Source organism: Gopherus evgoodei, chromosome 2 (assembly GCF_007399415.2).
Source record: "Gopherus evgoodei ecotype Sinaloan lineage chromosome 2, rGopEvg1_v1.p, whole genome shotgun sequence".
Taxonomy (NCBI): Eukaryota; Metazoa; Chordata; order Testudines; family Testudinidae; genus Gopherus; species Gopherus evgoodei.
The window spans coordinates 189360449-189388329 of NC_044323.1; the positions used below are offsets into that span (position 1 = coordinate 189360449).

General features: G+C 45.3%; 1 protein-coding gene across 1 annotated transcript; it reads right to left on the reverse strand.

The window, feature by feature from the left end:
• On the reverse strand, window positions 1-27805 carry RBFA (ribosome binding factor A). Its single transcript, XM_030552571.1, has 7 exons — window positions 27561-27805; window positions 22460-22502; window positions 9379-9555; window positions 8068-8180; window positions 6990-7074; window positions 4315-4388; window positions 1-863 (listed from the first exon to the last, which is right to left on the reverse strand). The coding sequence occupies exons 1-7, from the start codon at window positions 27773-27775 to the stop codon at window positions 482-484; spliced, it is 1089 nt and encodes a 362-aa protein (XP_030408431.1). The 5' UTR covers window positions 27776-27805; the 3' UTR covers window positions 1-481.
• Window positions 27806-27881: the final 76 nt, after the last annotated feature.

A 27881-nucleotide genomic window follows, 5' to 3' on the forward strand; every position in this document is an offset into this window, starting at 1 on the left:
TCTATTAAATCATTGAGAAGTAAGGAAAGCACATTTTTGTGCATATACAAACTTTGCAGGATACTGAAATGTAGTCTAGCATGTTTCTATTGTAATATAATCAAGTTTTTTTAAATATTTTCATCTTTTGACAATTCCTTGCACTTATATCAAGGCATAGGTAATAAGCTTTTTGGGTGGTACATAATGTATCTACAAGAAGTTTCATCTCAGTATAAAGCTGATAAGGGTATTTTACTTTTGACAACCATAATATTTCCTATTTGAGTTCAGAAGGGCTCATCTTCTCAGATTTATTATAAGCAGGATTTAAAAAGTTATTTTCCCATAAAAACTTGTACTACTTGATTAATTTCCATATATTTTGGAGAAGATGGAAAGGAGATGGTGAATAAGCAGCACAGAAGTTGTAATTCAGTGGTTACTCTAATACAATTCATTACCAACAGTTTTTATTTTTTTTTAAAAAGGTTTTTTAATTTCACTTAAGTTTGGTAGTAGATTGATTTCTGTCATCATCTACATCTAGTTCATCTACCACTTCCGGTAATTCATACTCCAGTTGACTATCTTGAGAAGATGCAATGTCACCATCCAAAGAATCTTCACTATATTTGTCCAGCAGATATTTCTGAGGTGTGATATCATTCTCAAAGGGATCCTTTATTTTCTTCTTTTTCATTTTCTTTTGCTTTTGTATCTTGGCCAGCTGCATCTGCTGCTGTTCTGCCCACCCAATGCCTTCTGTGTCCTTCACCTTTTTCATTTTTTTGTACTCCATTATTTGCTTATTGAGCACTTCATGATCGATCCCAAAAAGATTAGCTGGGATGGATGAAGCTGCCATGTCAGAAGATGATTCACTGCAAAAAGAAAAGTATTTTTTAAGAGGCACATGGTAAACTGTACTAGGAAACTTTAAGGCACAATAACCTTTACTAAGCTTCTTTATCAAGAGATCATCTTGTGAAATCAGAGGGAAACAGAGAAGCCTTTTTAGACTCTCAGATTCCAAGCCCAGAAGGGACCATTGTGATTATCTAGTCAAGCAGTTCTCAAACATCATTACGCCATGATCCCCTTCTGATAACAAAAATTACTACACTACCCCAGGAGGGAGGACTGAAGCCTGAGCCCACCAGAGCCCTGCCGCACCAGGCAGTGGGGGCCAAAGCCTAAGGGCTTCAGCTCTGGGTTGGGGGCCTGTAACCTGAGCCCCACTGCCCAGGGCTCAAACCCTCTGGCTTTAGCTTCAGCCCCAGGCAGTTGGGCTCAGGCTTTGGCTTCAGCCCTCGGTCCCAGCAAGTCTAACACTAGTCTTGGCAAACCCATTAAAACAGGGTTGCAACCCACTTTGGGGTCCCAAACCATAGTTTGAGAACCCTGATCTAGTCTGACCTGTATAACACAGGCCACAAGACTTCCCAAAATAATTCCTAGAGCAGATCTTTTAGAAAAACATCCAAACTTGATCTGAAAATTGTCAGTTATAGATAGGGACTTACCAAATTCATGGCCATGAAAAATACATCACGAACTGCAAAAGCTGGTCTTTTGTGCACTTTTAGATTTCACAGGGGAGACCATTGTTTCTCAAATGGGGGTCCTGACCCAAAAGGGAATTGCAGGGAGGTTACAAGGTTATTTTAGGGGGGGATCACAGTATTGCCACCCTTAGTTCTGTGCTGACTTCAGAGCTGAGCGGCCAGAGAGCAGCAGCTGTTGGCTCAACGACATCTCTGAAGGCAGCGCCCCACCATCAGCAGCACAGCAGTAAGGGTGGCAATACCATACCATGCCATCCTTACTTCTGTGCTGCTGCTGGTGGTGGCTTTGCCTTCAGAGCTGGGTTCCCTGCCAGCAGCCACCTCTTCAGCTGCCCAGCTCTGAAGGCAGTGCTGCTGCCAGCAGCATCGCAGAAGTAAGGGTAGCAGTACCAACGCCCCACCTACAATAACCTTGCGGATCCCCCCCCCACACACACACAGAACCCCATTTGGGGTCAGAACCCCTACAATTACAACACCATGAAATTTCAGAGTTAAATAGCTGAAATCATGAAATTTACGAATTAAAAAATCCTATGACCATAAAATTGACCAAAATGGACCGTGAATTTGATAAGGCCCTAGTTATAGAGAATCCACCATGACCCTTGGTTAATTGTTCAATGGTTAATTGCTCTCACCATTAAAAATGTACACCTTGTTTCCAGTCTGAAAATAAGGTTTCAATAGCACTCAGCCTGGTATCACCATCATTCTAAATAGTTTGTTCAGCTCAGTTCCTCAAAGGATTAGAATTTATTTTTTTACCATCTTCAGAGAAAAATTCAAGACTCAGTGCTTGTCTACATGAGGAAATATACTGGTATAACTATACTGCTTATTCCAGAATGAGACTGTCCACAGGGGCAGTTATACTGGTATAACTAGAGCAATATAATTATACCAATAAACTTGGTAGATGAGCCCTCTGACTTAGCATTACCGCTATATAAAACAAATCCTACTGTGAAAGGGAAAGAGTGATGCAGATATCACTTACTTTAGAACAGTGATCCCCAACCTTCTTGCTCTGGCGGGCGCCAGACGAGCCACGGAGGACCGTGGCAGCGGACGAGCATCCACTGAAATACCAGCAACAAGCAGTGTCATCCAGAGGCGTCGCCGCTGAATTTCAGCGGCATTTCGGCGGATGCTCGTCTGCCAGCCCGTATATGGGTGCACTTAGACGCCCCAGTGGGCGCCATGGTGCCTGTGGGCACCACATTGGAGACCCCTGCTTTAGAACCTTGTAGGGCTTCGAGTATTATGGAAACTAGCATGTTATAAATACTAAGAATTTTGGGATCTAAAGTCACACGTCCTTCAATATACTGTAAAATTTAGTACAGAAATCTCCCTAGTCTAAGATATAGGCCATGAGCCAAGGGGCTAACAACACTGCACTTCTATAGAACCTACCATCCAGGAAACTTGAAGCATAGGCGCAGACTCTGTGGGTGCTGTGGGGCTGGAGCAGCCACGGGGAAAAATTAGCTTGTGCTCCGCACCCACCAGCAGCCGAGCTTCCCTGGCCCCCACCCCCTTCTTGCCACCTCCTCCCCCGAGCACGCTGTGTCTCCACTCCTCCCCCTCCCAGCGCTTCCCAGCAGCCACCTAAGAGCTGTTTGGTGGCACTTAAGACTTTCTGAGAGGTAGGGGAAGGAGTGGGAATGCTGCATACTTGGGAGAGGAGGCAGTAAAGAGGCAGAACAGAGGTGGGGACTTGGGGAAAGAGGGTGGAATTAGGGGGGGAGGGGGCAGGGTCAAGCACCCACAGGGCAGATGGCAAGTCAGCACTTATGAATCAAAATCTACAGCCTGTAAATTACTGAAACAAAAACATTTGACTTATGGTTACTGACTTTCTGCACATAGATATTGCCTTCAGAAGCACCATGCTCTGCAGAAGAGCATATCGTAGACTGGTATTACAGGAAATGCCAAGATCACGAACTGAGCAGGAAGTTGCTGTTTTTTAAATCCACGCAGTTAACCCAAAAATAGTGAGCTGCATGTTGCTTTTCATGGTCCTACATGTGACTCTGTCCCAAATACTACTCCAATCATTTTCCACTGCCACACTAAGGTCCATACATCTAAATTAAATACATTTTCCCTTGCAGTACTAGTGACCTATGCACTGGAGCACCGTGCTAGCACACAAGAACCAGAAGGCAAAAGAGACTATGAAATAAATGTCCACATGGAGTGAAATGCACAAGGAATCCAAAGCATAAAGAGCAAGATGTAAATTTAGGTTTTTAAATGGTTTTTGGCGTTAATAATCTAAGGGGTAAGAGGGGTAACGATGGCTCTTTATTTTGGTGTGGTATTTTGGTATCGTGTGGCGGCTCCAATCAGTAGATGGGGCTCATTGTGCTAGACACTGTAAATTCAAAGTAAAACACTGTCCGCTACATTTTGTTTTTGTTATGGGTGAGTTTTCGTTGTAACTGACTACTCAATATCCCTTTACATTTATATATGGTAGTCAGTCACTCTTTTGAAAGGCAAGATGTCTACATAAGGATTTCTTTAAATTGCACTAACGTTTCCTTAATCTTTTTTCGTAACTCCATTATACTAAATTCTTAAGATGCTAACAATAAGATACCACAATAGGAGCTAGAGATAAATACAAAGAGGACACATAGCATAATTATTTCTGTCTCTTTAAATAAATATTATTTCAATTTTTAATCCAATATCCATAAATGAAAATACTTGTTGCAAAATTTCAATTAAACAACAAAAACAAAAAACCCACCTAAAGTCGTTTTCAGCCACTGTGTATTTTTCTTCCTGAGGTCCAAAATCAGCAATTGCCAATAACCTATCAATCTGTAAACAATTGAAAAAATGGAAAACATATATCCACTATTAAATCTATTCTGTTTACATTCATAAAGGAAACACGCCAGAATGAGAGAGTGAACAGGTCTGTTTCTTTTACATGTGAGTATCATAGCTGCCTCCATCTGGATTTCTGGAAAGTATCCATTTCAAAATGGTCTGTATTTTCATACAGTAAAAGTCATCCATTTAATTTACAAGGTCTCTCAATAAATACTATGAAATGTACTGTAGGGAATAATCTGCCACTAGACTTATCAGTCTATGGAACTGCCAGGAAGTACATACCTTACTGGGATCTTTACACCAAATGGAATAATTATTTAGTGGACTACTGTGACTTTCAAGGGTTTGTAAAAGCAGCAAAGAATCCTGTGGCACCTTATAGACTAACAGACGTTTTGGAGCATGAGCTTTCGTGGGTGAATACCCACTTCGTCAGATGCAACCCACACATTTACCCATGAAAGCTCATGCTCCAAAACGTCTGTTAGTCTATAAGGTGCCACAGGATTCTTTGCTGCTTTTACAGAGCCAGACTAACACGGCTACCCCTCTGATACTTTCAAGGGTTTGGCATATATTTGATGTGGACTGGAGAGATAATTTAGTTTTTGGTTAACTAAGAATTCCTCATTTTAAGTTAGATTTCAGTTTATTCTTGTAAATTCTTCCCTTTACCAATGTCCATATACTTCAAATTTTCTGTCACCCTCTTCCCCCTTTTGGAAATTGTCTGGCCCAATCTTGTATGTAAGAGATTTAATTAAAAAAAACCCCAAAACAAACAAACAAATAACACCACCCCACAACTACTTAAAGAGATCAGTCTGTCCAGGACTGTAAATCTCTAGTGCGTTATAGGTTACCTATAGTTGTGAAAGTTTTACCAAATGTAAGGTTTTATAATAATCCTTTTCTGTGAATTTTTTTCCTCATTAGTCTTTTATTCCTTTTTGTGTTTTCCTTGTATTAGGAAGTGAAAGCAACAGTCTTTCTCCCCTCTTATAAGATATAAAGTTTCCTCTACTGGGGGTTGGTGTTTGGTTTTCAGTTTATTTGAAGTACAGATTGCATATAAATATGGACTTGCAGGTTGGGTCCTGTAGTAGAGATTTAAAGCTCCTTCTGGGTGTTCTGATAATCACTGTTAGGTTTCTGAGAAATCCTTGTGTTACTTCTGGAAAGATGAAGGAATTATATCTGCAGGCTGGGACAGAGGACTAAACAACCCTAAACTGAGCATTAATGTGCCTCAACTTTGCCTTATTATTACACCTGTTGGTGGTGGGGTAGAAAGGCACTCTCACTGTGGTGGCATATGCTAACAAAAAACATTTTCTGGATTTATCACTATCTTTGGGTATGTCTGCACTGCTGCTGGCTTTGTCCTTCTAGCCCAGGTAGACAGACTCAAGCGAGAATGCTAAAAACACAGTGTGTAAGTTGTGCCATGGGTGGCGGGTCAGGCTAGCCACCTGAGTCCACCAAGCCCACCCAGCCCATTGGGTCTGAGCTCAGGTGGCTAGTCCGAGCTGCTGCCTATGCAGCCATGTTCACATTTATTTTTAGCATGCTAGCTCAAGTTAAGCTAGTGCAAGTCTGTCTACCTGGGCTGGAAGGCACAATTGCAGTTGCAGTGTAGACCCCCTCACTGACCAGAGGAAATTCAGCTGTTCACTTCGTATTCCTAGTGCATTGGTGAGAAATGAAAAACACTCTGCCTCTTCCAAGGTTGCTAGCTGTGCAGTGGATGTTCTTGTGACTCTGATACTCATAATTATATGTAACCAGAACATAACAGCACTGTGTCTAAAGTCTGCTCATTTAGGTCACAGGACCTCATGAATTAGTTCAATTTTTAATGTAGTTATCCTCTAGTTCAATTTATTCTTCAAAAGACTCCAGAGTATCACTGTGCTCTCTAATTTGTGGGACTCTCACAATCCTAATATTACCTCCTCTCATGCTCAATAATAATGAATTCCTAGAAGACATTACTATGCTAAAAGTACTTCCACTAGTCTGCAAGCCTGTTACCTTTAGCTAGATATTATCCTCAATATACAATATCCCTATTTCTCTCCATTAGATTCTAGCACCTTTTACAAAAAAATAACAGTTGAACCAGCTGCAGTGCAGTTAGCCAGCTGGTCACCATTATCACTGCTCTGCTTCCTTTTTGGCATAAGGTTATAAAGACAGTAGTTTCCTGTCTTTCATTTAAGGTTATTTCATGTATCTCTCTCCTGGATTAACCTGTCTATCTTCTGGAAACATCTTTAGACAGTTTGTCTCTTCAGAAGTTTTTATAGATAAAGTTAACAAAACTAATGAAAAAGATAGCTCTACTTTCCACTGTCCCCAAAGTATCAAAATAATTGGCGACCCTTATCAAAACATTGAAAAGCTTGTTGTCAGAGACGGGGAATTGGTTTTCAATTTAAATTGTTTTCTAGATCTAGTGAGCAACTATGTGTCTACTTAAACATTACACCTATTCAGCCTTCCATGTTCTTCTTACATGTCTGTTCCAAAACACACTGCAACATGTGATATTTGCACACTGAGTCAGTGATTGTATCTTACCTCTTTTATAGCTGCAGCTTCTTTGTCTTTAACAAACACAATAGGAGGAACAGTTCTCAGGACCTGATGGGTAATCAAAAGATGTCTGGAAAAAATAAAATGTCCCCAGATATGAGCAATCGTAAGCATCTTTAAGACAGATGCAATATTTGTTAAATAAAAATTAAACAAACAGATTGTGAAGCATGGGTACTGTTTGCAAAGTTTATAGGGTATCAGTTCAGATGACAAATTCTAGTATTTCAAAAGGACTATACTATAGATTAATGGTCTGTAGCATTCTGCTACTAGAAAAAGAATTTCTCAAGTTCAAGTCCAAGTTAGGTCTAAGTTTGTTGGATAAGGATGTAAGCTATAGGACATCTACTGAAGCAAAGACTACAGAGATGTTACTGAAGAACTCAGTGAAGTGTGTGTACGTACACAAAGATGTGACATAGTAGGGCAGCTGGAGTATTTTCTAGGGCTTCCACGTACACAGGATTTTCTGTATATGCAAAAAAAGTTACAGTCTAAATTACTTTTCTTAAATTTGCAAAAATTAATCCCTTTCTTTTCAGCTAAAAGATTTAGAGGAATATACAGAAATAATACACTGACTTACAGAAAAAACTCTGAATGAGAGGCAGGCAGTTGCAGCTCTCTGATTTTCTGTCTTGCGCAGTTCCAGCCCTGGCCACACTGTAGTTTATAGTAGCCCAAAGCTACTACCTTTTAGAAGCTAACAATTAGCAAAGCGAAGTGGCACTCCAGCCACACCCTACCCATCAGACCTGGGTGGAAGAGCTGGGTATGCTAGCTATACATGGGTTGAAAGCACCCCACGAGGGGAATTTTCAGCTGGCCCCATATGGCCAGTATGCAGCCCATCTGTGTCCCTCACCAAGGATGATAATCTGGCCCCAAATATCTAGAAGTGCAGATGTCCAACATCCTGATCCAAAGTATTCTAATGAAAGTCACATTCATGATTCATAAAAATACCTTAGAAATTTCCCTTCAGAAATTCTTAATAGACAGAGTGACTATTTATGAAGCAGAGTAATTGTTTACAAAACTTTGCAGCACACAACAGTACCTTATAAGTGGGGCACTTTTCTGTAAAATACTTTCAATACGATCATCCTCCTCTGCACTTTCAGCAGGGTTCCAGTACACACGACATGCTGAAAAGTCTGGTGACAGGGATACCTGTAAAATGCAAAGATTTTTATTAGGGCTGTCGATTAATTGCAGTTAACTTATGTCATTAACTAAAAAAAATTAATCATGCTTAAAAGAATTAATTGCAATTAATCGCAGGTTTAATCACACTGTTAAACAACAGAATACCAGTTGAAATTTATTAAATATTTTGGATGTTCTTTTTAGCACTTTATAAATATAATTAGATACAATGACATGATGATGATTCCTCCATCGCCTATAGAAATGCAGCCAGCTCTAGGGTGGAATTCAGTGCAGTGTAGGGTGACCAGATAGTAAGTGTAAAAAATAGGGGAAGAGGGTTGGGGGTAATAGGAGCCTATATAAGAAAAAGCCCCCAAAATCAGGATTGTCTCTATAAAATCAGGACATCTGGTCACCCTATGGACTAATTCTAAGTACTCTTTCCAACTCCAGAGCTCGCCATCACTCCTATGAAACTGATCACAGAACTGTACTCGTGTCTGTATGTATGCTGATCTTTTAATCAATTCTCTCTTTTTTTAAAATACATTTTAGTTTAGTTAAGAATTAGATGTAAGTGTGTATTTGGATAAGATCTGAAATATTCATTAACTTGGGAGGTAATATGTCTGATCCTTTGGGATTGGTAGAACTTTCTTATATGATGAATAAGATTTTAAGTAATCCTCATCATATTTGACTTGGGTGTCTGGATGGAAGCCCAAGGCTGGGTTGCTATAAGGGAACTGTGTTTTGGCTTCTGTGCAACCAGTAAGGTATTGTAGAAGCTGTTTTGTGCTAGCTTGGTAAATCTAAGTATTGGAATATCCACCAGTTTTGGGGATTGTCTGCCCCATTCTTTGCAGTTTTCCCTAATTGAGTAACCTCAGTGTGGGCTCCCCTGGAATCCCAGTCACAGCCGGTATAAACTGTATCCCACTGGGAGCCCTTTGCAGGCATCATACATGGGCATAGCTACACTGGCAAGCATTCCTAATATAGACATGGCCTAAGGCCCTGATCGTACATTGTGATCCTTGCAGGCAAACTGATGTGCCCCCACTTAGCCCTATGGAAGACCGTGAGGTGCTGCATGGTACAGCAGTCCACCTGCATAGATCAGAATAAAGGATGGGCGCCTAAAAGTTGTTTTTGAATATTGCATTATCTTGTTCCACAACTTTGTCAAAGTGACTTCACATGAACTATATGTACTTGCCTTGGTGAGTTCCAGCTTGAGGTCACAAAGCTCTTGACTGACTTCACAGGTGCTCATCAAGTCTGTCACAGCTTTATACAAGAGGACGTTTAGGACCTTTTTGCGTATGCTGTCTTCTTTCTTAGTTTTCTGCTGAGTAGCCTTTAGTATAGTGGCCAGCTTGGATGGCTTGTACACCTTTAAAAACAAAAACATTAAGAAATAGTCTGGACAAATGTACAACTTTTTTTGTAATTCTACTACTTTTCAATTTTATCAGCAAAGAAGTGTGATCTTAAAGTATTATATTCAAGATTTATTTTCCCTTTTATTTTGTAGCATCTTTAATTTAGCCATCTATAAAACTCAGTAAATCAATGTTCTAAAATGGAGAGAACATAATCAGGAAAATTATTTTTTATTTCTAATGAAAACTATATTTTTTAGTTTGCTTTTCAAACTGTACTTCGGATAAAACCTAAAGGGTCAGATACTGCAATATGGCGTGCCTTCGGAAAACTTTAAGCATGGAACATGCTGTTTATGAACTTTAAATGTAAACAGAACTAGATTATGAAAAATCAAAAGTAGAATATTTTTGAACAGGGGGGACAAAGACACCACTTCCTGCAGCTCCCATTTGCTGGGAATGGCGAACCACGGCGATAGGAAGCTGAGGGGCTTCATGCCTGTGAACGCTCCAAGTAAATAGACCTGCTAGTGGCTTAGCCTGATGGGCTGGAAGCCAAAGTTTTCCAACCCCTGAAATATAGGGTCGGATTATGAAAGGGTCATATGGTTTTTGCTATTTTTAACTATCCATTTTTTGGGGTGGGGGGTCAATTTATAAATGAACAGGCTAATGTACGAGTATATGCGGTAATTACAATCTGAAGATTGCTACAGAATGAGTATCACAGGTCACTTTCTTGTGGATAGATTGTCATCTTGGGCTGTGGATAACTCGCCCTTGTTTGTAAGGGAGACAGGGTAGGTGAGGTAATATCTTTTATTGGACCAACTTCTGTTGGTGGAAGCTTTTGAGCTACACAATGCTTCCTTACCCAGACCTGAAGAAGAGTGGAGTGTTTGATCTACATTTATAAACCTATGTGCTGAAGACCAGGGCCACGGATCCAGCAAACTCTTCACATGCTTAACTTCAGGCAATTTGAAAAGTCCCCACTGATTTAAATAAGACTACTCATACACATTTGCAAAATTGCAGCCTAGGACTGAATATGTATGGAGATAAGGCAGGAAAGCCTGGTGAGGATAGCTCCACCTTACAGGCAGAACAGGAGGTTACATATAACAAAACTTTTAGTGACTACCGGGCTAAAAAGTGAGATTTTTCAGTGAGCCTCAGGCCTGGTCTACACTATGTGTTTAAACCGATTTTAGCAGCATTAAACCGATTTAACGCTGTACCCATCCACACAAGGTCCTTTATATCGATATAAAGGGCTCTTTAAATCGGTTTCTGTACTCCTCCCCGACGAGAGGAGTAGCGCTAAAATCGGTATTACCATATCGGATTAGGGTTAGTGTGGCCGCAAATCGATGGTATTGGCCTTCGGGCGGTATCCCACAGTGCACCATTGTGACCGCTCTGGACAGCAATCTCAACTCTGATTCTCTGGCCAGGTAGACAGGAAAAGCCCCGCGAACTTTTGAATTTCATTTCCTGTTTGGCCAGCGTGGAAAGCTCACCATCACAGGTGACCACGCAGAGCTCATCAGCACTGGTAACAATGCAGTCTCCTGAGAATCGAAAAAGAGCTCCAGCATGGACCGCACGGGGGGTACTGGATCTGATCGCTATATGGGGAGAGGATTCTGTGCTAACAGAACTCCGTTCCAAAAGACGAAATGAAAAAATATTTGAAAAAATTTCCAAGGCTATGATGGAGAAAGGCCACACCAGGGACTCAGTGCAGTGCAGAGTGAAAGTTAAGGAGCTCAGACAAGCCTACCAGAAAACCAAAGACGCAAACGGACGGTCCGGGGCAGGACCGAAAACATGCCGCTTCTACGCTGAGCTGCATGCAATTCTAGGGGGGTCCTGACATAACCTTATTCCCAGATTCTGGACCTTAGCGTCCAAAATATGGGGGTTAGCATGAAAACCTCCAAGCTTAGTTACCAGCTTGGACCTGGTACTGCTGCCACCACCCAAAAAATTAGAGTGTTTTGGGGCACTCTGGTCCCACTGGAAAACCTTCCCTGGGGACCCCAAAACCCAAATCCCTTGAGTCTCACAACAAAGGGAAATAATCCTATTTCCCTTCCCCCCTCCAGGTGCTCCTGGAGAGATACACAGACACAAGCTCTGTGAAACTGCACAGAGACTCCCCCCTCTCTGTTCCCAATCCTGGAAACAAAAGCACTTTCCTCTTCACCCAGAGGAAATGCAAAATCAGGCTAGCAATCCAACACACAGCTTTCCCCTGATTTCTTCCTCCCACCAATTCCCTGGTGAGTACAGACTTAATTTCCCTGAAGTAAAGAAAAACTCCAACAGGTCTTAAAAGAAAACTTTATATAAAAAAGAAAGAAAAAATACAAATGTTCTCTCTGTATTAAGATGATACAACACAGGGTCAATTGCTTAAAAGAATATTGAATAAACAGCCTTATTCAAAAAGAATACAAATTAAAGCACTCCAGCACTTACATTCATGCAAATACCAAAGAAAAGAAACCATAGAACTTACTATCTGATCTCTTTGTCCTTACACTTAGAAACAGAAGACTAGAAAATAAAAAGTACTTCTCCAAAGCTCAGAGAAGCAGGCAAACAGACAAAAGATTCAGACACACACTTCCCTCCCCCCAAAGTTGAAAAAATCCGGTTTCCTGATTGGTTCTCTGGTCCGGTGTTTCAGGTGAAAGAGACATTAACCCTTAGCTATCTGTTTATGACACGCCCCCCAAATTGCAGACAGTGGGGAAGCTCACTGGCGGCAATTTCCTTCTAGAACTTGAAAATAAACAGATTAATACAACACATGCACCTTTACATATACTACTAAGTATATAACTAACAGACTTTTACATTTTAAGAACACTTTTTAACTACTGGACTCTGGGAAACTCTCACGGGAGAGTGCATCAGCAACTTTGTTAGAAGCTCCTGTGATGTGTTGAATTTCAAAATCAAAATCTTGGAGAGCTAAACTCCACCGAAGAAGTTTCTTGTTGTTCCCCTTGGCAGTATGAAGCCACTTTAGTGCAGCATGGTCAGTTTGTAGTTGGAACCGCCGTCCCCAAACATATGGGCGTAGCTTTTCCAGGGCGTACACAATGGCATAGCATTCCTTTTCACTGACTGACCAGTGACTTTCCCTCTCAGACAGTTTTTTGCTGAGAAACACGACAGGATGGAAGTTGTGATCTGTTGCTTTCTGCATGAGCACTGCTCCTATACCACGCTCAGATGCATCTGTGGTTACTAGGAATGGTTTGTCAAAATCCGGGGCCCTGAGTACAGGGTCAGACATGAGCGTTGCCTTAAGCTGGGTAAAGGCTTTTTGACACTCATTAGTCCACTTAACGGCATTTGGCTGGGTCTTTTTGGTTAGGTCGGTCAATGGGGCAGCGATTTGGCTGTAGTGTGGTACAAATCGCCTGTAGTATCCGGCCAAGCCTAAGAAGGATTGGACCTGTTTCTTTGACCTTGGGACAGGCCACTTTTGGATAGCATCCACCTTGGCCTGTAGGGGGTTTATGGTTCCTCGACCCACCTGGTGCCCCAGGTAAGTCACTCTGTTTTGGCCTATTTGACACTTTTTGGCCTTAACAGTTAGTCCTGCCTGCCTGATGCGCTCAAAGACCTTTTTCAGGTGTAGTAGGTGTTCGGGCCAGGAGTCTGAAAAAATGGCCACATCATCGAGGTAGGCAACTGCGAATTCTCCCAGTCCAGCTAGTAGACCATCTACCAGCCTCTGGAAGGTGGCGGGTGCATTTCGAAGGCCGAAAGGAAGGACATTGAATTCATACACCCCCGCATGGGTGACGAATGCTGACCTCTCCTTGGCAGGTTCATCTAGCGGTACTTGCCAGTACCCCTTGGTTAAGTCTATTGTAGAGATGAACTGGGCACGTCCCAACTTTTCCAATAGCTCATCAGTACGTGGCATTGGATAGTTGTCCGGACGAGTTACAGCATTTAGCTTACGGTAGTCCACGCAAAAGCGTATTTCCCCATCTGGTTTGGGTACCAGAACCACTGGAGATGCCCATGCACTGGTAGATGAGCGGATTATACCCATCTGTAGCATGTTCTGGATCTCCCGTTCTATAGCAGCTTGGGCATGAGGAGACACCCGGTAGGGTGGGGTTCTGATTGGGTGAGCATTACCTGTATCAATGGAGTGGTATGCCCGTTCAGTCCGTCCTGGGGTGGCTGAGAACAATGGGGCGAAGCTAGTGCACAGCTCCTTGATTTGTTGCCGCTGCAGACGTTCCAGGGTGGTTGAGAGGTTCACCTCTTCCACGCCACCGTCTTTTTTTCCATCGTAGTAGACACCGTCAGGCCACTCAGCATCATCTCCCTGGACTGTAAACTGACAAACCTGTAAGTCTCTGGAATAGAAAGGCTTGAGAGAATTAACATGGTACACTTTAGGCTTTAGTGAGGAATTGGGAAATGCTATGAGGTAGTTTACAGCTCCCAGGCGCTCTTGGACCGTGAATGGCCCTTCCCATGATGCTTCCATCTTATGGGCCTGTTGCGCCTTCAAGACCATAACCTGGTCTCCTACCTTGAAGGAACGTTCTCTGGCATGTCTGTCATACCAGGCCTTTTGCTCTTCTTGAGCATCCTTTAGGTTCTCTCTAGCAAGGGCTAAAGAGTGTCGGAGGGTGCTTTGTAGGTTGCTTACAAAGTCCAGAATGTTAGTTCCTGGAGAAGGCGTAAACCCCTCCCATTGCTGCTTCACCAACTGTAATGGCCCCTTAACCTCGTGACCATACACCAGTTCAAATGGTGAAAACCCTAAACTGGGATGTGGTACAGCCCTGTAGGCAAACAGCAACTGCTGCAACACTAGGTCCCAATTATTGGAGAATTCGTTGATGAATTTTCTTATCATGGCCCCCAAAGTTCCATTGAACCTTTCCACCAGGCCATTGGTTTGATGGTGGTACGGGGTGGCAACCAAGTGATTCACCCCATGAGTTTCCCACAGTTTTTCCATGGTCCCTGCCAGGAAATTAGACCCTGAATCTGTAAGGATGTCGGAGGGCCAACCTACCCTGGCAAAGATGTCTGTTAGGGCCAGGCATACAGTGTTAGCCCTGGTGTTGCCTAGAGCTACTGCTTCTGGCCATCGGGTAGCAAAGTCCACTAAAGTCAGTACATACTGCTTTCCTCTGGGCGTCTTTTTTGGGAAAGGGCCCAGAATATCCACAGCTACTCGCTGAAATGGGACCTCAATTATGGGGAGTGGCTGGAGAGGGGCCTTGACCTGGTCTTGAGGCTTACCTACTCTTTGGCATACCTCACAAGACCGGACATACTTGGCAACATCCTTGCCCATCCCCTCCCAGTGGAAGGACTTCCCCAACCGGTCCTTGGTTCTGTTCACCCCAGCATGGCCACTGGGATGATCATGGGCTAAGCTTAAGAGCTTCTCCCGGTACTTAGTTGGAACCACCAACTGTTTTTGCGGCTGCCATTCTTCCCGGTGTCCACCAGAAAGAATTTCCTTGTATAAAAGTCCTTGGTCTATAACAAACCGGGATCGATTAGAAGAGCTGAGAGGCGGTGGGGTGCTCCGTGCCGCCGCCCACGCTTTCTGAAGGCTGTCATCTGCTTCCTGCTCAGCCTGGAACTGTTCCCTTGAGGCTGGGGTCACCAGTTCTTCCTCAGACTGTGGACTTGGGCTTGGTCCCTCTGGAAGCGATGTAGGTGATGGGGTTGTTTCCGTTGCTGGTGAACCGCTCTCCGCTGGTGCACCTGAGGGTATTTCAGGCTCTGGCTGAGCCTTTTGGGTATGGCTGTCGTGTGCTTCTGCCAGTTCTGGCTCGCTGGCGCCCTCTGGCGTTGAGTTTGAAGATGTGGTTGCACTTGCTGGTGCTGGTTGCTGTTCCAGTTCCGGGCCTGGGACTGGAGATGCTGTGGCTGTTTCAGTGGTAGGCATGGAATCCGGGTCCACTACCTCTGTCTGGGTCTCTGGTAACACAGACGGGGCCTCTGTGGACGGCTCAGGAACAGGAATGGGTCTGGAAGCTTGCCTGGTTTGGCTACGGGTAACCATTCCCACTCTCTTGGCCCGCCTCACCTGGTTGGCCAAGTCTTCCCCCAGTAGCATGGGGATAGGATAATTGTCATAGACTGCAAAAGTCCACATTCCTGACCAGCCTTTGTACTGGACAGGCAGTTGAGCTGTAGGCAAGTCTACAGCTTGTGACATGAAGGGGTAAATTGTAACTTTGGCCTTTGGGTTGATGAATTTGGGGTCAACGAAGGATTGGTGGATAGCTGACACTTGTGCCCCCGTGTCTCTCCACGCAGTAACCTTCTTTCCGCCCACTCTCAAATTTTCCCTTCGCTCCAAGGGTATTTGAGAGGCATCCGGGCCTGGGGATCTTTGGTGTGATGGTGGTGTAATGAATTGCACTCGCATGGTGTTCTTGGGACAGTTGGCCTTGATATGTCCCGGTTCATTACACTTAAAGCATCTTCCATCTGATGGTTCACTGGGCCGAGGTGAGTTACTGGAGACTGGTGAGGTTGAAGAGTAGGGTATCTGTGGCTTTACTTGGGTGGTATGGAGGGTCTTTGGCTGTCCTCGGTTGTAGGGTTTATGGTCTGTGTGCCCCCTGGGGTAATCGTTCCCCTTGACAGTAGCTTTTTTGCTTTCTGCCAGTTCCATCCATTTGGCTCCAATCTCCCCCGCCTCAGCGATAGTTTTGGGATTTCTATCTTGTATGTACCGTGTGATGTCTTCAGGAACACCATCCAAGAACTGCTCCATTTGTATGAGGAGGTTCACTTCTTCCAAGGTTTGAATGTTGTTTCCTGTTAACCAGGCCTCATAGTTTTTTGCAATGTAGTAGGCGTGTTTGGGAAATGACACCTCTGGTTTCCATTTTTGGGTTCTGAAGCGCCGACGGGCATGATCTGGGGTTATCCCCATCCTGTATCTGGCCTTGGTTTGAAAAAGTTTATAGTCATTCATTTGCGGCTTGGGCATTTCAGCTGCCACCTCTGCTAAAGGTCCACTGAGGTGTGGCCTTAATTCTACCATGTACTGGTCTTCGGGGATGCTGTACCCAAGACAGGCTCTTTCAAAATTTTCCAAGAAGGCCTCGGTGTCATCACCTGCCTTGTAGGTGGGAAATTTCCTGTGCTGTGGAGCAATAATGGGCGATGGGTTGTTAGGATTGGCTGGAGTCTGTTGCTTAGCCTTTTCTAATTCCATGGCCTGTTGGTGGGCTTCCCTCTGGAGTTCTATCTGTCTTCTGTGGGCTGCCTCATCTTCTTCTAGTTTTCTTTTGTGTGCTGCCTCTTGGGCTGCCTGTTTGATGCTTTCTTCCTTTTCTTTTATCTCCATCTCTTTTTGTTTCATTTCCAGTTGTCGCCTGTGTTCAGCTTCTTTGATGTGTTCTTCGGCGTTTCTTTTTGCCTTAGAAGTCATGGTTCCTGTTTTCTTGTGTTGGGGTGCCCTCCGGTGTTTATCTTCTGAACTGCAGGTTCTCTGTTGCCTCCTGAAGTCTGCCTAGCAACAGTGCCTTTTCCCTTTTCTCTCTCTAGCTAATGTTCAATTAAGGGAAACCAGAAAAACCACTTAATTTGCATGCATATAAGTGCTGGTACTTGCCACCTAATGGGAGGGCTATTGCATGACAAAAGACCCTTAACAGTCTTCTCGCTTAATATGCAAACCACAAACTGCTAGAGAGAGCAGAAAAAAAAAATTCTCTCTGGTTCCCTTTTAAAACCAAACTGTTTCTCTCTGCTAAAAAGCCCTTAGCAAAGAAAAATATAATATTCCTACTGGCTTCTGGATTCTGTCTATATCCCGCCGCTGCCACTCATGACATAACCTTATTCCCAGATTCTGGACCTTAGCGTCCAAAATATGGGGGTTAGCATGAAAACCTCCAAGCTTAGTTACCAGCTTGGACCTGGTACTGCTGCCACCACCCAAAAAATTAGAGTGTTTTGGGGCACTCTGGTCCCACTGGAAAACCTTCCCTGGGGACCCCAAAACCCAAATCCCTTGAGTCTCACAACAAAGGGAAATAATCCTATTTCCCTTCCCCCCTCCAGGTGCTCCTGGAGAGATACACAGACACAAGCTCTGTGAAACTGCACAGAGACTCCCCCCTCTCTGTTCCCAATCCTGGAAACAAAAGCACTTTCCTCTTCACCCAGAGGAAATGCAAAATCAGGCTAGCAATCCAACACACAGCTTTCCCCTGATTTCTTCCTCCCACCAATTCCCTGGTGAGTACAGACTTAATTTCCCTGAAGTAAAGAAAAACTCCAACAGGTCTTAAAAGAAAACTTTATATAAAAAAGAAAGAAAAAATACAAATGTTCTCTCTGTATTAAGATGATACAACACAGGGTCAATTGCTTAAAAGAATATTGAATAAACAGCCTTATTCAAAAAGAATACAAATTAAAGCACTCCAGCACTTACATTCATGCAAATACCAAAGAAAAGAAACCATAGAACTTACTATCTGATCTCTTTGTCCTTACACTTAGAAACAGAAGACTAGAAAATAAAAAGTACTTCTCCAAAGCTCAGAGAAGCAGGCAAACAGACAAAAGATTCAGACACACACTTCCCTCCCCCCAAAGTTGAAAAAATCCGGTTTCCTGATTGGTTCTCTGGTCCGGTGTTTCAGGTGAAAGAGACATTAACCCTTAGCTATCTGTTTATGACAGGTCCGCCACCAGTACCCTACTCCTGTCCGTGGATTCCGAGGTGGGGTTAGTAATTTCAGCCATGCCTGAGGATTCTGTGGACGGGGAAGATGAGGAGGAAGAGGAGGACGAACTTGCAGAGAGCACAGAGCAGTCCGTTAGCCCCAACAACCAGGAGCTTTTTCTCACCCAGATGGAATTACCGTCCCAGCCCTCCCAAGCCACTAGCCCAGACAGTGAAGCCATGGAAGCGACCTCTGGTGACTGTACCTTTGTAAATATAAAACATGGTTTAAAAGCAAGCGTTTTTTAATGATTGATTTTCCCTGAGGACTTGGGATGCATTCGTGGCCAGTACAGTTATTGGAAAAGTTTGTTAACATGTCTGGGGATGGAGCGGAAATCCTCCAGGGACATCTCCATGAAGCGCTCCTGGAGGTACTCCAAAAGCATTTGCAGAAGGTTTCTGGGCAAGGCAGCCTTATTCCGTCCACCATGGTAGGACACTTTACCACGCCATGCATGTAGCAAGTAATCGGGTATCATTGCATGACAAAGCATAGCTGCATTGGTCCCGGTGATTGCTGGCATTCAAGAAACATCCATTCTTTATCTTGCTGTGTTATCCTCAGGAGAGTGATATCGTTCATGGTAACCTGGTTGAAATTCAGGAATTTAAGTAAGGGGACAGAGATGGCCATTCCTACTGGGCTGTTTGCCTGTTGCTTAAAAGAAATCCTTCCTTGCACATAGCCAAGCAGGGGGAGGGGAATAGCGCTGAGCTTTTTCGCGTTTGGCTATCAGGGATCTTCCCTGCTACCAGCCATGCAGTGGGGGGAGGGGAAAGGGGGGTGATTAGCAGTGATCTTCCATGATACCAGCCATGGGGTGGGGGGAGGGGTAAAGCGATCATCCCACAGAATTGGAGGGAGGGGTGGCTTCTGCTGCTGCATGTTAAAAGGAAAGAAGCATCACTGAACGAGATTTGCTTGGTATTTGGGAAAGGAGGGCACTGTATATATGAAGGCTGCAGAAGCCGAAAGACAATGGCTTACCATGGCCACTTGCAAGCTGAATTCTGATGCCCGGGCCTGCGTCTGTGAGATCTATAACACCAGAGCCGCAGGCACTCAATATTAAGATGCAAAATGCGACCTTGTAGTGAAATCACATGTGCTGTGTAAGGTGAATAGTGTTGTTCACTGTGAAAGAGTATAACCATTGTTCTGTAAAATGTATCTTTTTAAATACTTCTCTCCCTTTTTTCCCTCCTTCATGCATCTGCACATTCTTCCATTCTCCCTACTCCATCCTGAAGGCTATCTCAGATAAGGCGGAGGAAAAAGAAGATGCGAGATGAAATGTTCTCGGAAATCATGGAAGTGACCTGCAATGAAAGAGCTCATCTGAATGAGTGGAAGGACGTGGTATCAAGTAGTAGGAAAGATGCCAGTGAACGTGAGGACAGGAAGGACCAACGTGAGGACAGGAGGGATGCTCGAGATGAGAGGTGGCGGCAGGAAGATCAAAGGTATAGGCAGGAAGATAAGCGGTGGCAGGATGCAACGCTGGGGCTGCTGCATGATCAAACTGATATCCTCCAACGTCTGGTGAAGCTTCAGGAAGAGCAGCGGGGTCACAGAGTGCCGCTGCAGCCCCTGTGTAAGCACCCTCCCCACTCACCATGTTCCATGTCTTCCTCACCCAGACAGGTAAGAATGCGTCGGGGAAGGCTTCGTGCACCCGCCCACTCCACCCCCGTGGACAGCCCAACCAAAAGGCTGTTATTACACTGAAATGTTTTTAGTAGCCTTTTCCTTCCCTCCTATCCTCCTCCCAAACCACACCCGGGGTACCTTGTCATTTCTCTCCCTCTTTTTATAATGACTTTTTAATAAAGAATACATGACTTTTAAAACGATAGTGACTTCATTTCCTTAAGCAAGCTGTAATCGAAGGGGGAGGGTGGGTTGCTTACAGGGAATGAGTCAATCGGGGGGGCGGTTCATCAAGGGGAAACAAACAACAGTCACACCGTACCCTGGCCCGTGATGAAACTCGTTTTCAAAGCTTCTCTGATGTGCACCACTTCGTGGTGTGCTCTTCTAATCACCCTGGTATCTGGCTGCGCGTAATCAGCGGCCAGGTGATTTGCCTCAGCCTCCTACCCCGCCATAAAGGTCTCCCCCTTACTCTCACAGAGATTGTGGAGCACACAGCAAGCAGCAATAACAATGGGGACATTTGTTTGGCTGAGGTCTGAGTGAGTCAGTAATGTGCACCAGCGCGCCTTTAAAAGGCCAAATGCACATTCTACCACCATTCTCACTTGCTTAGCTTGTAGTTGAACAGCTCCTGACCACTGTCCAGGCTGCCTGTGTATGGCTTCATGAGCCATAGCATCAAGGGGTAGGCTGGGTCACCCAGGATAACTACAGGCATTTCAACATCCCCAACTGTTATTTTCTGGTCTGGGAAGTAATTCCCTTGCTGCAGCCGTTTAAACAGAGTAGTGTTCCTGAAGACATGAGCATCATGAACCCTTCCTGACCATCCCACATGGATGTTGGTGAAACGTCCCTTGTGATCCACCAGTGCTTGCAGCACCATTGAAAAGTACCCCTTGCGGTTTACGTACTGGGTGCGCTGGTGCCAAGATAGGGATATGGGTTCCATCTATCGCCCCACCACAGTTAGGGAATCCCATTGCAGCAAAGCCATGCACTATGACCTGCACGTTTCCCAGAGTCACAACCTTTCGTAGCAGCAGCTTAATGATTGCTTTGGCTACAGGCATCACAGCAGCCTCCACAGTAGATTTTCCCACTCCAAATTGATTCCCGACTGACCGGTAGCTGTCTGGTGTTGCAAGCTTCCAGAGGGCTATTGCCACTCGCTTCTCAACTGTGAGGGCTGCTCTCATCTTGGTATGGCATTTTAGGGCAGGGGAAAGCAAGTCACAAAGTTCCATGAAAGTGCTCTTACGCAAGCGAAAGTTTCGCAGCCACTGCGAATCGTCCCACACCTGCAAAACTATGCGGTCCCACTAGTCTGTGCTTGTTTCCCGGGCCCAAAATCGGCGTTCAATGGCTAGAACCTGCCCCATTACCAGCAAGATCTCCAAAGCGCAGGGGCCCGCGGTTTGAGAGAATTCTGTGTCCATGTCCTCATCACTCTCGTCACTGCACTGCCGTAGCCACCTCCTCCTCCTTGCCTGGCTTTTCAGGTCCCGGTTCAGCATAGATTGCACAAGAGTGTGCGAGGTGTTTACAACATCCACGATTGCGGTATTGATCTGAGCAGGGTCCATGCTTGCCATGCTATGGCGTCTGCACAGTTCACCCAGGAAAAAAGGGCGCGAAACGGTTGTCTGCTGCGTTCACGGAGGAAGGAATCAGTGACGACATTTACCCAGAATCACCCGCGACACTGTTTTTGCACCATCGTGCATTGGGGTCTCAACCCAGAATTCCAATGGGCGGGGGAGACTGCGGGAACTATGGGATAGCTACGGGATAGCTACCCACAGTGCAACGCTCCAGAAATCAACACACTCGCACACTAGCCTCGGACCATGGACGCACACCGCCAAATTAATGTGCCTAGTGTGGCCGCGTGCACTCGACTTTATACAATCTGTTTTACAAAACTGGTTTATGTAAAATCGGAATAATCCCAGAGTGTAGACGTACCCTCAGGCAAGAAAATCAAAGCAACTTGATGAAAATGTTTGCCAGTATTGTGGTTAGCATTACAAAAAACAAAACAAACAGGATGATAAACACCAAAAACTTGAAACTAACAAAATGTGTGCTAAACTTAAACCAACCAACTTTTTCTGCAGCATCCTTTCTTTTATTTTGCCTAATTTAGGTCCCAGTTTCTGCTGTCAGAGCTGCAATTCAATGGCATTATTTGTGTGTGTAAAATTACTCATGTGCATAAGTGTTTGCAGGATCAGAACCCAAGAGTAAACTCCTTAAGACAGAAATTTGTCTTCCTAGGTCTGTAGAGGATCAGGCATATTTATGGTGTTAAAACAATACTGCTCTATGTATTCTATAGATAACTAAATTGCTAGTCTTCATTTTTTTAATTCTGATATTTCTTGGTAGTAAATAAATGCATTTCAAAAGTTACACATGCTGATAAAAGCATACATTTTCCCCACTTGACACAAAGATGACACTTTAAACTCTGAAAATTTGCACTTACCAGATGAGATCCCACTGTAGGACTGTCATACCAAAACTTCTTTCTTTTCAAAAGAGAAAAGAAAAAAAATTACTTTTTAAAAACTGTAAAGAAATATTAGGCATAAATGTGTATGAAAGTGCCATTCTACTCTGAAAAAACACCTTCATAAGTAAAATGGCATTAAAGGAATCTTAGTTTCTCTATGACATTGCATCAAGTGTGCTCAGCGTACAAACTGTTTTACTTTAGTAAGCCTTGGTCTACACTACAGGGGTAAGTTGAAATTAGTCGCATTAGGTCGATTTTATAATGAATGTGTCTACACAAGCAACCCCGTTCTATGACCTAAAGGGCTCTTAAAATCAACTTCTGTACTGGCAAAGGGGGTAGCGCTAAAATCGACCTTGCTGGATCAAATCTGGCATAGTGCAGACGCAATTCAATGTCACTGGCCTCCGGGAGCTATCCCAGAGTGCTCCAATGTGACCACTCTAGACAGCACTTTCAACTCCGATGCACTAGCCAGGTACACAGTAAAAGCCCCCGGGAAATTTTGAATTTCATTTCCTGTTCGGTCAGCGTGGCGAGCTCAGCAGCATAAGTGACCATGCAGAATTGCAAATGAGCTCCAGAATTGCAAATGAGCTCCATTATGGACCGAACGGAAGACACTGGATCCGATTGCTGTATGGGGAGAATATGTGCAGGCAGAATGCCAGTCAAAAAGAAGAAATGCTAATATATATGCCAAAATCGCATGGGGCACGACGGACAGAGGCTACAACAGGGACACACAGCAGGGCTGCATGAAAGTTAAGGAGCTCAGGCAAGCCTACCAAAAGACAAAGCAGGCAAACGGTCTGTGATCAGCTGCATGGCATTTTAGGGGGGGACCCCACCACCATCCCACCACTGTCCGTGGAGACCTGTAAAGGGGGAGTCTCACACAAGAGGGAGGAGGATTTTGTGGATGAGGAAGAGGAGGAGGGGGAGAACATGCAGCGGGCAAGCGGTGAATCCGTTCTATCTGGCAGCCAGGACCTTTTCATCACCCTGGAGCCAATACCCTCTCAAGGTGGGATCCCTGACCCTGAAGGCGGAAAAGTCAGCTCTGGTGATTGCACATGTGTAACTACAGTACAGGGTTTAAAAGCAAGTGTTTAATGTTTGATTTGCCCATAAGACTTGGGATGCATTCGTGGCCAGTACAGCTACTGGAAAAGTCTGTTAATGTGTCTGGAGATGGAACGGGAATCCTCCAGGGACATCTCCATGAAGCTCTCCTGGGGGCATTCTGAAAGCCTTTGCAGAAGGTTTCTGGGGCAGGCTGCCTTATTTCATCCTCCACGGTAGGACACTTTACCATGCCAAGCCAGTAGCAAGTAGTCTGGAATCACTGCAGACAAAGCATGGCAGCGAATGGTCCTGGATTTTGGTCGCATTCAAGCAACATTCAGTCTGTATCTTTCTGTGTTAGCCTCAGGAGAGTGATATTATTCATGGTCACCTGGTTGAAATAGGGGAATTCTTGTAAGAGAACAGTAAAAGGACTCCAGTCATGCTGGGCTGTTTGCTGAGAATAGCCATGCAGTAGGGGAAGGAGGGAAGGGATCAACCCAGAGAATAGCTACGCGGTGGGGTGGGAGGAGATGTGTGCTGCACATCCACCTGAAAACCGCAGACCCTCCTTTTAAATGGCAAACCCAACTGGCATTGCTTGCTATGGGAAAAGAGGCTGCTGCACTTTGAAACCATTCCCACATGTTATGAAGGCGTTAGAAGCCAACCTCGCGTACCCTTTGGCTTACCATGGCTGCCTGAAAACCGAATTCTGTTGCCCAGTCGTGTGTGATGTGTCAACATACCAGCTGGTGCTCAATATAAATGGCAAAATGTGACCTCAGACCTAAAGCACATGTGTTGTCTGCTGTGAATTGCTTGATTCACTATGAAAGTCTCCCTTTTGTTCTCAGAAATGTATCATCTTAAATTTTACTCTCCCTTTTTATTCCCTTGCAGGTGCAAATGTTTCTATGCTCCCCCTATCGTCTCCATCCCTGAGGTTATTGCAGATCAGAAGGAAAAAAAACTGCACTCGCAATGACATGTTTTCCGAGCTCATGCAGTCCTCCCGCACTGATAGGGCACAGCTGAATGCATGGAGGGATTCAGTGGCAGAGTCCAGGAAAGCATTAAGTGAGCATGATGAGAAGAGGCAGGATGCGATGCTGAGGCTAATGGGGGAGCAAATGGACTAGTTCAGGTGTCTGGTGGAGCTGCAGGAAAGCCAAGAGCACAGACCGCCGCTGCATCCACTGTACAACCACCTGCCCTCCTCCCCAAGTACCAGATCCTCCTCACCCAGACACCCAAGAACGCAGCGGGGGGAGGCTCCGGGCATCCAGCCACTGCACTCCAGAGGATGGCCCAAGCAACAGAAGGCTGTCATTCAAACAGTTTTGATTTGTAGTGTGGCTACCATAAGCAATGTGGCCTTGTCCTTCCCACTCCACCCCACCTGGGCTACCTTGTCAGTTATCTCACTTTTTTTTTAATTAATCAAGAAAGAATGCATGGTTTGAAAACAATAGTGACTTTATTTCCTTTGCCAGCTGTGATCGAAGGGAGGAGGGTGTTTGGCTTATAGGGAATTAAAATCAACAAAGGGTGCAGGTTTGCATCAAGGAGAAACACACACAACTCTCACACAGTAGCCTGGCCAGTCATGAAACTGGTTTTCAAAGCCTCTCTGATGCGCAGCACGCCTAGCTGCGCTCTTCTAATTGCCCTGGTGTCTAGTTGCTCAAAATCAGCTGCCAGGCGATTTGCCTCAACCTCCCACCCCGCTATAAACCTCTCCCCCTTACTCTCACAGATATTATGGAGCACACAGCAAGCAGTAAAAACAATGTGAATATTGGCTGCACTGAGGTCTAACCTAATCAGCAAACAGCAGCAGCGAGCTTTTAAATGTCCAAAGGCACATTCTATCACCATTCTGCACTTACTCAGCCTATAGTTGAACTGCTTCTTACTATTGTCCAGGGTGCCTGTGTACGGCTTCATAAACCATGGCAGCAAGGTGTAGGGTGGGTCTGCAAGGATAACTATTGGCATTTCAACACCCCCCACGGTAATTTTCTGGTTTGGGAAGTAAGTCCCTTCTTGCAGCTGTTCAAACAGCCTGGAGTTCCTAAAGATGCGAGTGTCATGCACTTTTCCCAGCCATCCCACACTGATGTCGGTGAAACATTCCTTGTGATCCACCAGCGCTTGCAGCACCATTGAGAAGTATCCCTTGTGGTTTATGTACTGGTTGGCAAAGTGGTCCAGTGCCAAGATAGACAACACATATCACTATCGCCCCACCACAGTTATGGAACCCCACTATAGCAAAGCCATCCACTATGACCTGCACATTTCCCAGAGTCACTACCCTTGATAGCAGAACATCAGTGATTGCATTGGCTACTTGAATCACAGCAGTCCCCACAGTAGATTTGCCCACTCCAAACTGATTCATGACTGACTGGTAGCAGTCAGCGCTGCAAGCTTCCACAGGGCTATTTCCACTCGCTTCTCAACTGTCAGGGCAGCTCTCAACTTGATATTCCTGCGCTTCATGGCGGGGGAAAGCAACTCCCAGAGTTCCAGGAAAGTGGCCTTACACATGCAAAAGTTTCGCAGCCACTAGGAATCATCCCATACCTGCAACACTTTGCAGTCCCACCAGTCTGTGCTTGTTTGCCAGGCCCAGAATCGGCATTCCACTGTATCAACCAGCCCCACTGCTGCCATGATGTCCCAATTGCCACATCCCGTGATTTCAGGTCCATGTCCTCATCACAATTGTCCTCGTGCTGCTGTCTCTTAGCCCGGTTCTGCACACACTGCAGTATAATGCGTGATGTGTTTACAATGCTCACAACAGCGGTGGTGAGCTGACCAGGCTCCATACTATAATGCCGTGCTATGGCATCTGCACAGGTAACCCAGGAAAAAAGGTGCGAAATGATTGTCTGCAGTTGCTTTCACGGAGGGAGGGAGGGAAGCCTGACGACATGTACCCAAAACCACCCGCGACAATGTTTTTGCCCCACCAGGCACTGGGAGTTTAACCAGAATTCCAATGGGCAGCAGAGACTGTGGGAACTGTAGGATAGTTGCCCACAGTGCACCGCTCCATAGGGTGACCAGACAGCAAGTGTGAAAAATCGGGACAGGGTGGGCGAATAATAGCCTATATAAGAAAAAGACCCAAAACCTGTCCCATCTGGTCACTCTATTGCTCTGTGAGTCAATGCTAGCCACAGTAGTGAGGATGCACTCCTCCAACTTAATGCGCTTAGTGGGGACATACACAGTCGACTGTATAAAATAGATTTCTAAAGATCGACTTCTATAAAATTGACCTAATTTTGTAGTGTAGACATACCCTTAGTGGGGCAAGCAAATAGCAACAACACTATGTAGAGAACCCATGGAGGGAGGGAAAGGAGAGGGGAACGGAAGGAAATACAAGTACATTTAATCTGGGACCACAACTATTAAAATGCCTTATTATGGCTACTGCAGGACCATCACATTTAAGGTGGTTTGACTTACCCCATGTGCATTTCCATGCACTTGGTTTGGGGATAATTACAAAACATCCCTATAATGTATTCTGCCCTAAATTACCAATCTCCTCAATCTTTACTCCACTTTAGTATATTTTTTGTCTGAGAATACTTATAGTTTGGGAGTTTAGCAGTATGCATACTGTAGATTAAGTCAATTTTACTGCCAATACCTAGGGTTAGGAGATAAGGGGCAGCGAGCTCAAGCCAGGACAATCTGCACGAAGATGATTTTCTTTTAAGTTTCATTGCAAAAACGGCTCAAGTGTAAACAACATAAAGCAGAAGAGGGGAGACAGAAGCGTCCCTCCACACAGCTGGAAGGGGGCGCCCGTGTAGACACACTGGAGGCTACTGGTGCTGCAAACCGTGGCAGCAGTTTTTAGGGCAAGGCAGACGCTCCCCAGCCGCGGGAGCTTGCTGCCCGAGGAGGCCCGTGCTCCGCGGCCCTGGGGGCAGGGAGCTCCCGGGGGCCTGGCTAGCCCGGCCCGGGCACTTACTTGGTTTTCGAGGCGAATTTCTTGAGCAGGTTCTTGGAGCCGCAGAGGGCGGCGGACCCGTGCAGGGCCCGGCCCCTGGGGCCGCCCAGCACCAGAGCGCCCGCGCCGGCGTCCGCCCAGCCGCCGCCCGCAGCGCTCCGCCGCTCGGCCCCGCCGGGTGCGATCACTCGGAGCTGGCGCCATCGGGGCCCCGGGCAGGCCCGCGAGCCCCACATGCTGCCGCGAGCCGCGCGCCGCTCCGGGCCCGGGGGAGGAGCAGCAGCCGGGCCTCCCTGCGCCGCGCCCCTAGCGGGCATGCGCGGCACCGCACCGGCCCTGCCC

Excerpts from the sequence above, each read along its gene's own strand:
- RBFA (XM_030552571.1), bottom strand. The coding sequence starts at position 27,775 with ATGTGGGGCTCGCGGGCCTGCCCGGGGCCCCGATGGCGCCAGCTCCGA. Across the intron at positions 9,556-22,459 it reads CTACAGTGGGATCTCATCTG|GTGTACAAGCCATCCAAGCT; the intron begins GTAAGTGCAAAT and ends TTGTTTTTAAAG. Across the intron at positions 864-4,314 it reads GTGGCTGAAAACGACTTTAG|TGAATCATCTTCTGACATGG; the intron begins GTGGGTTTTTTG and ends TTCTTTTTGCAG.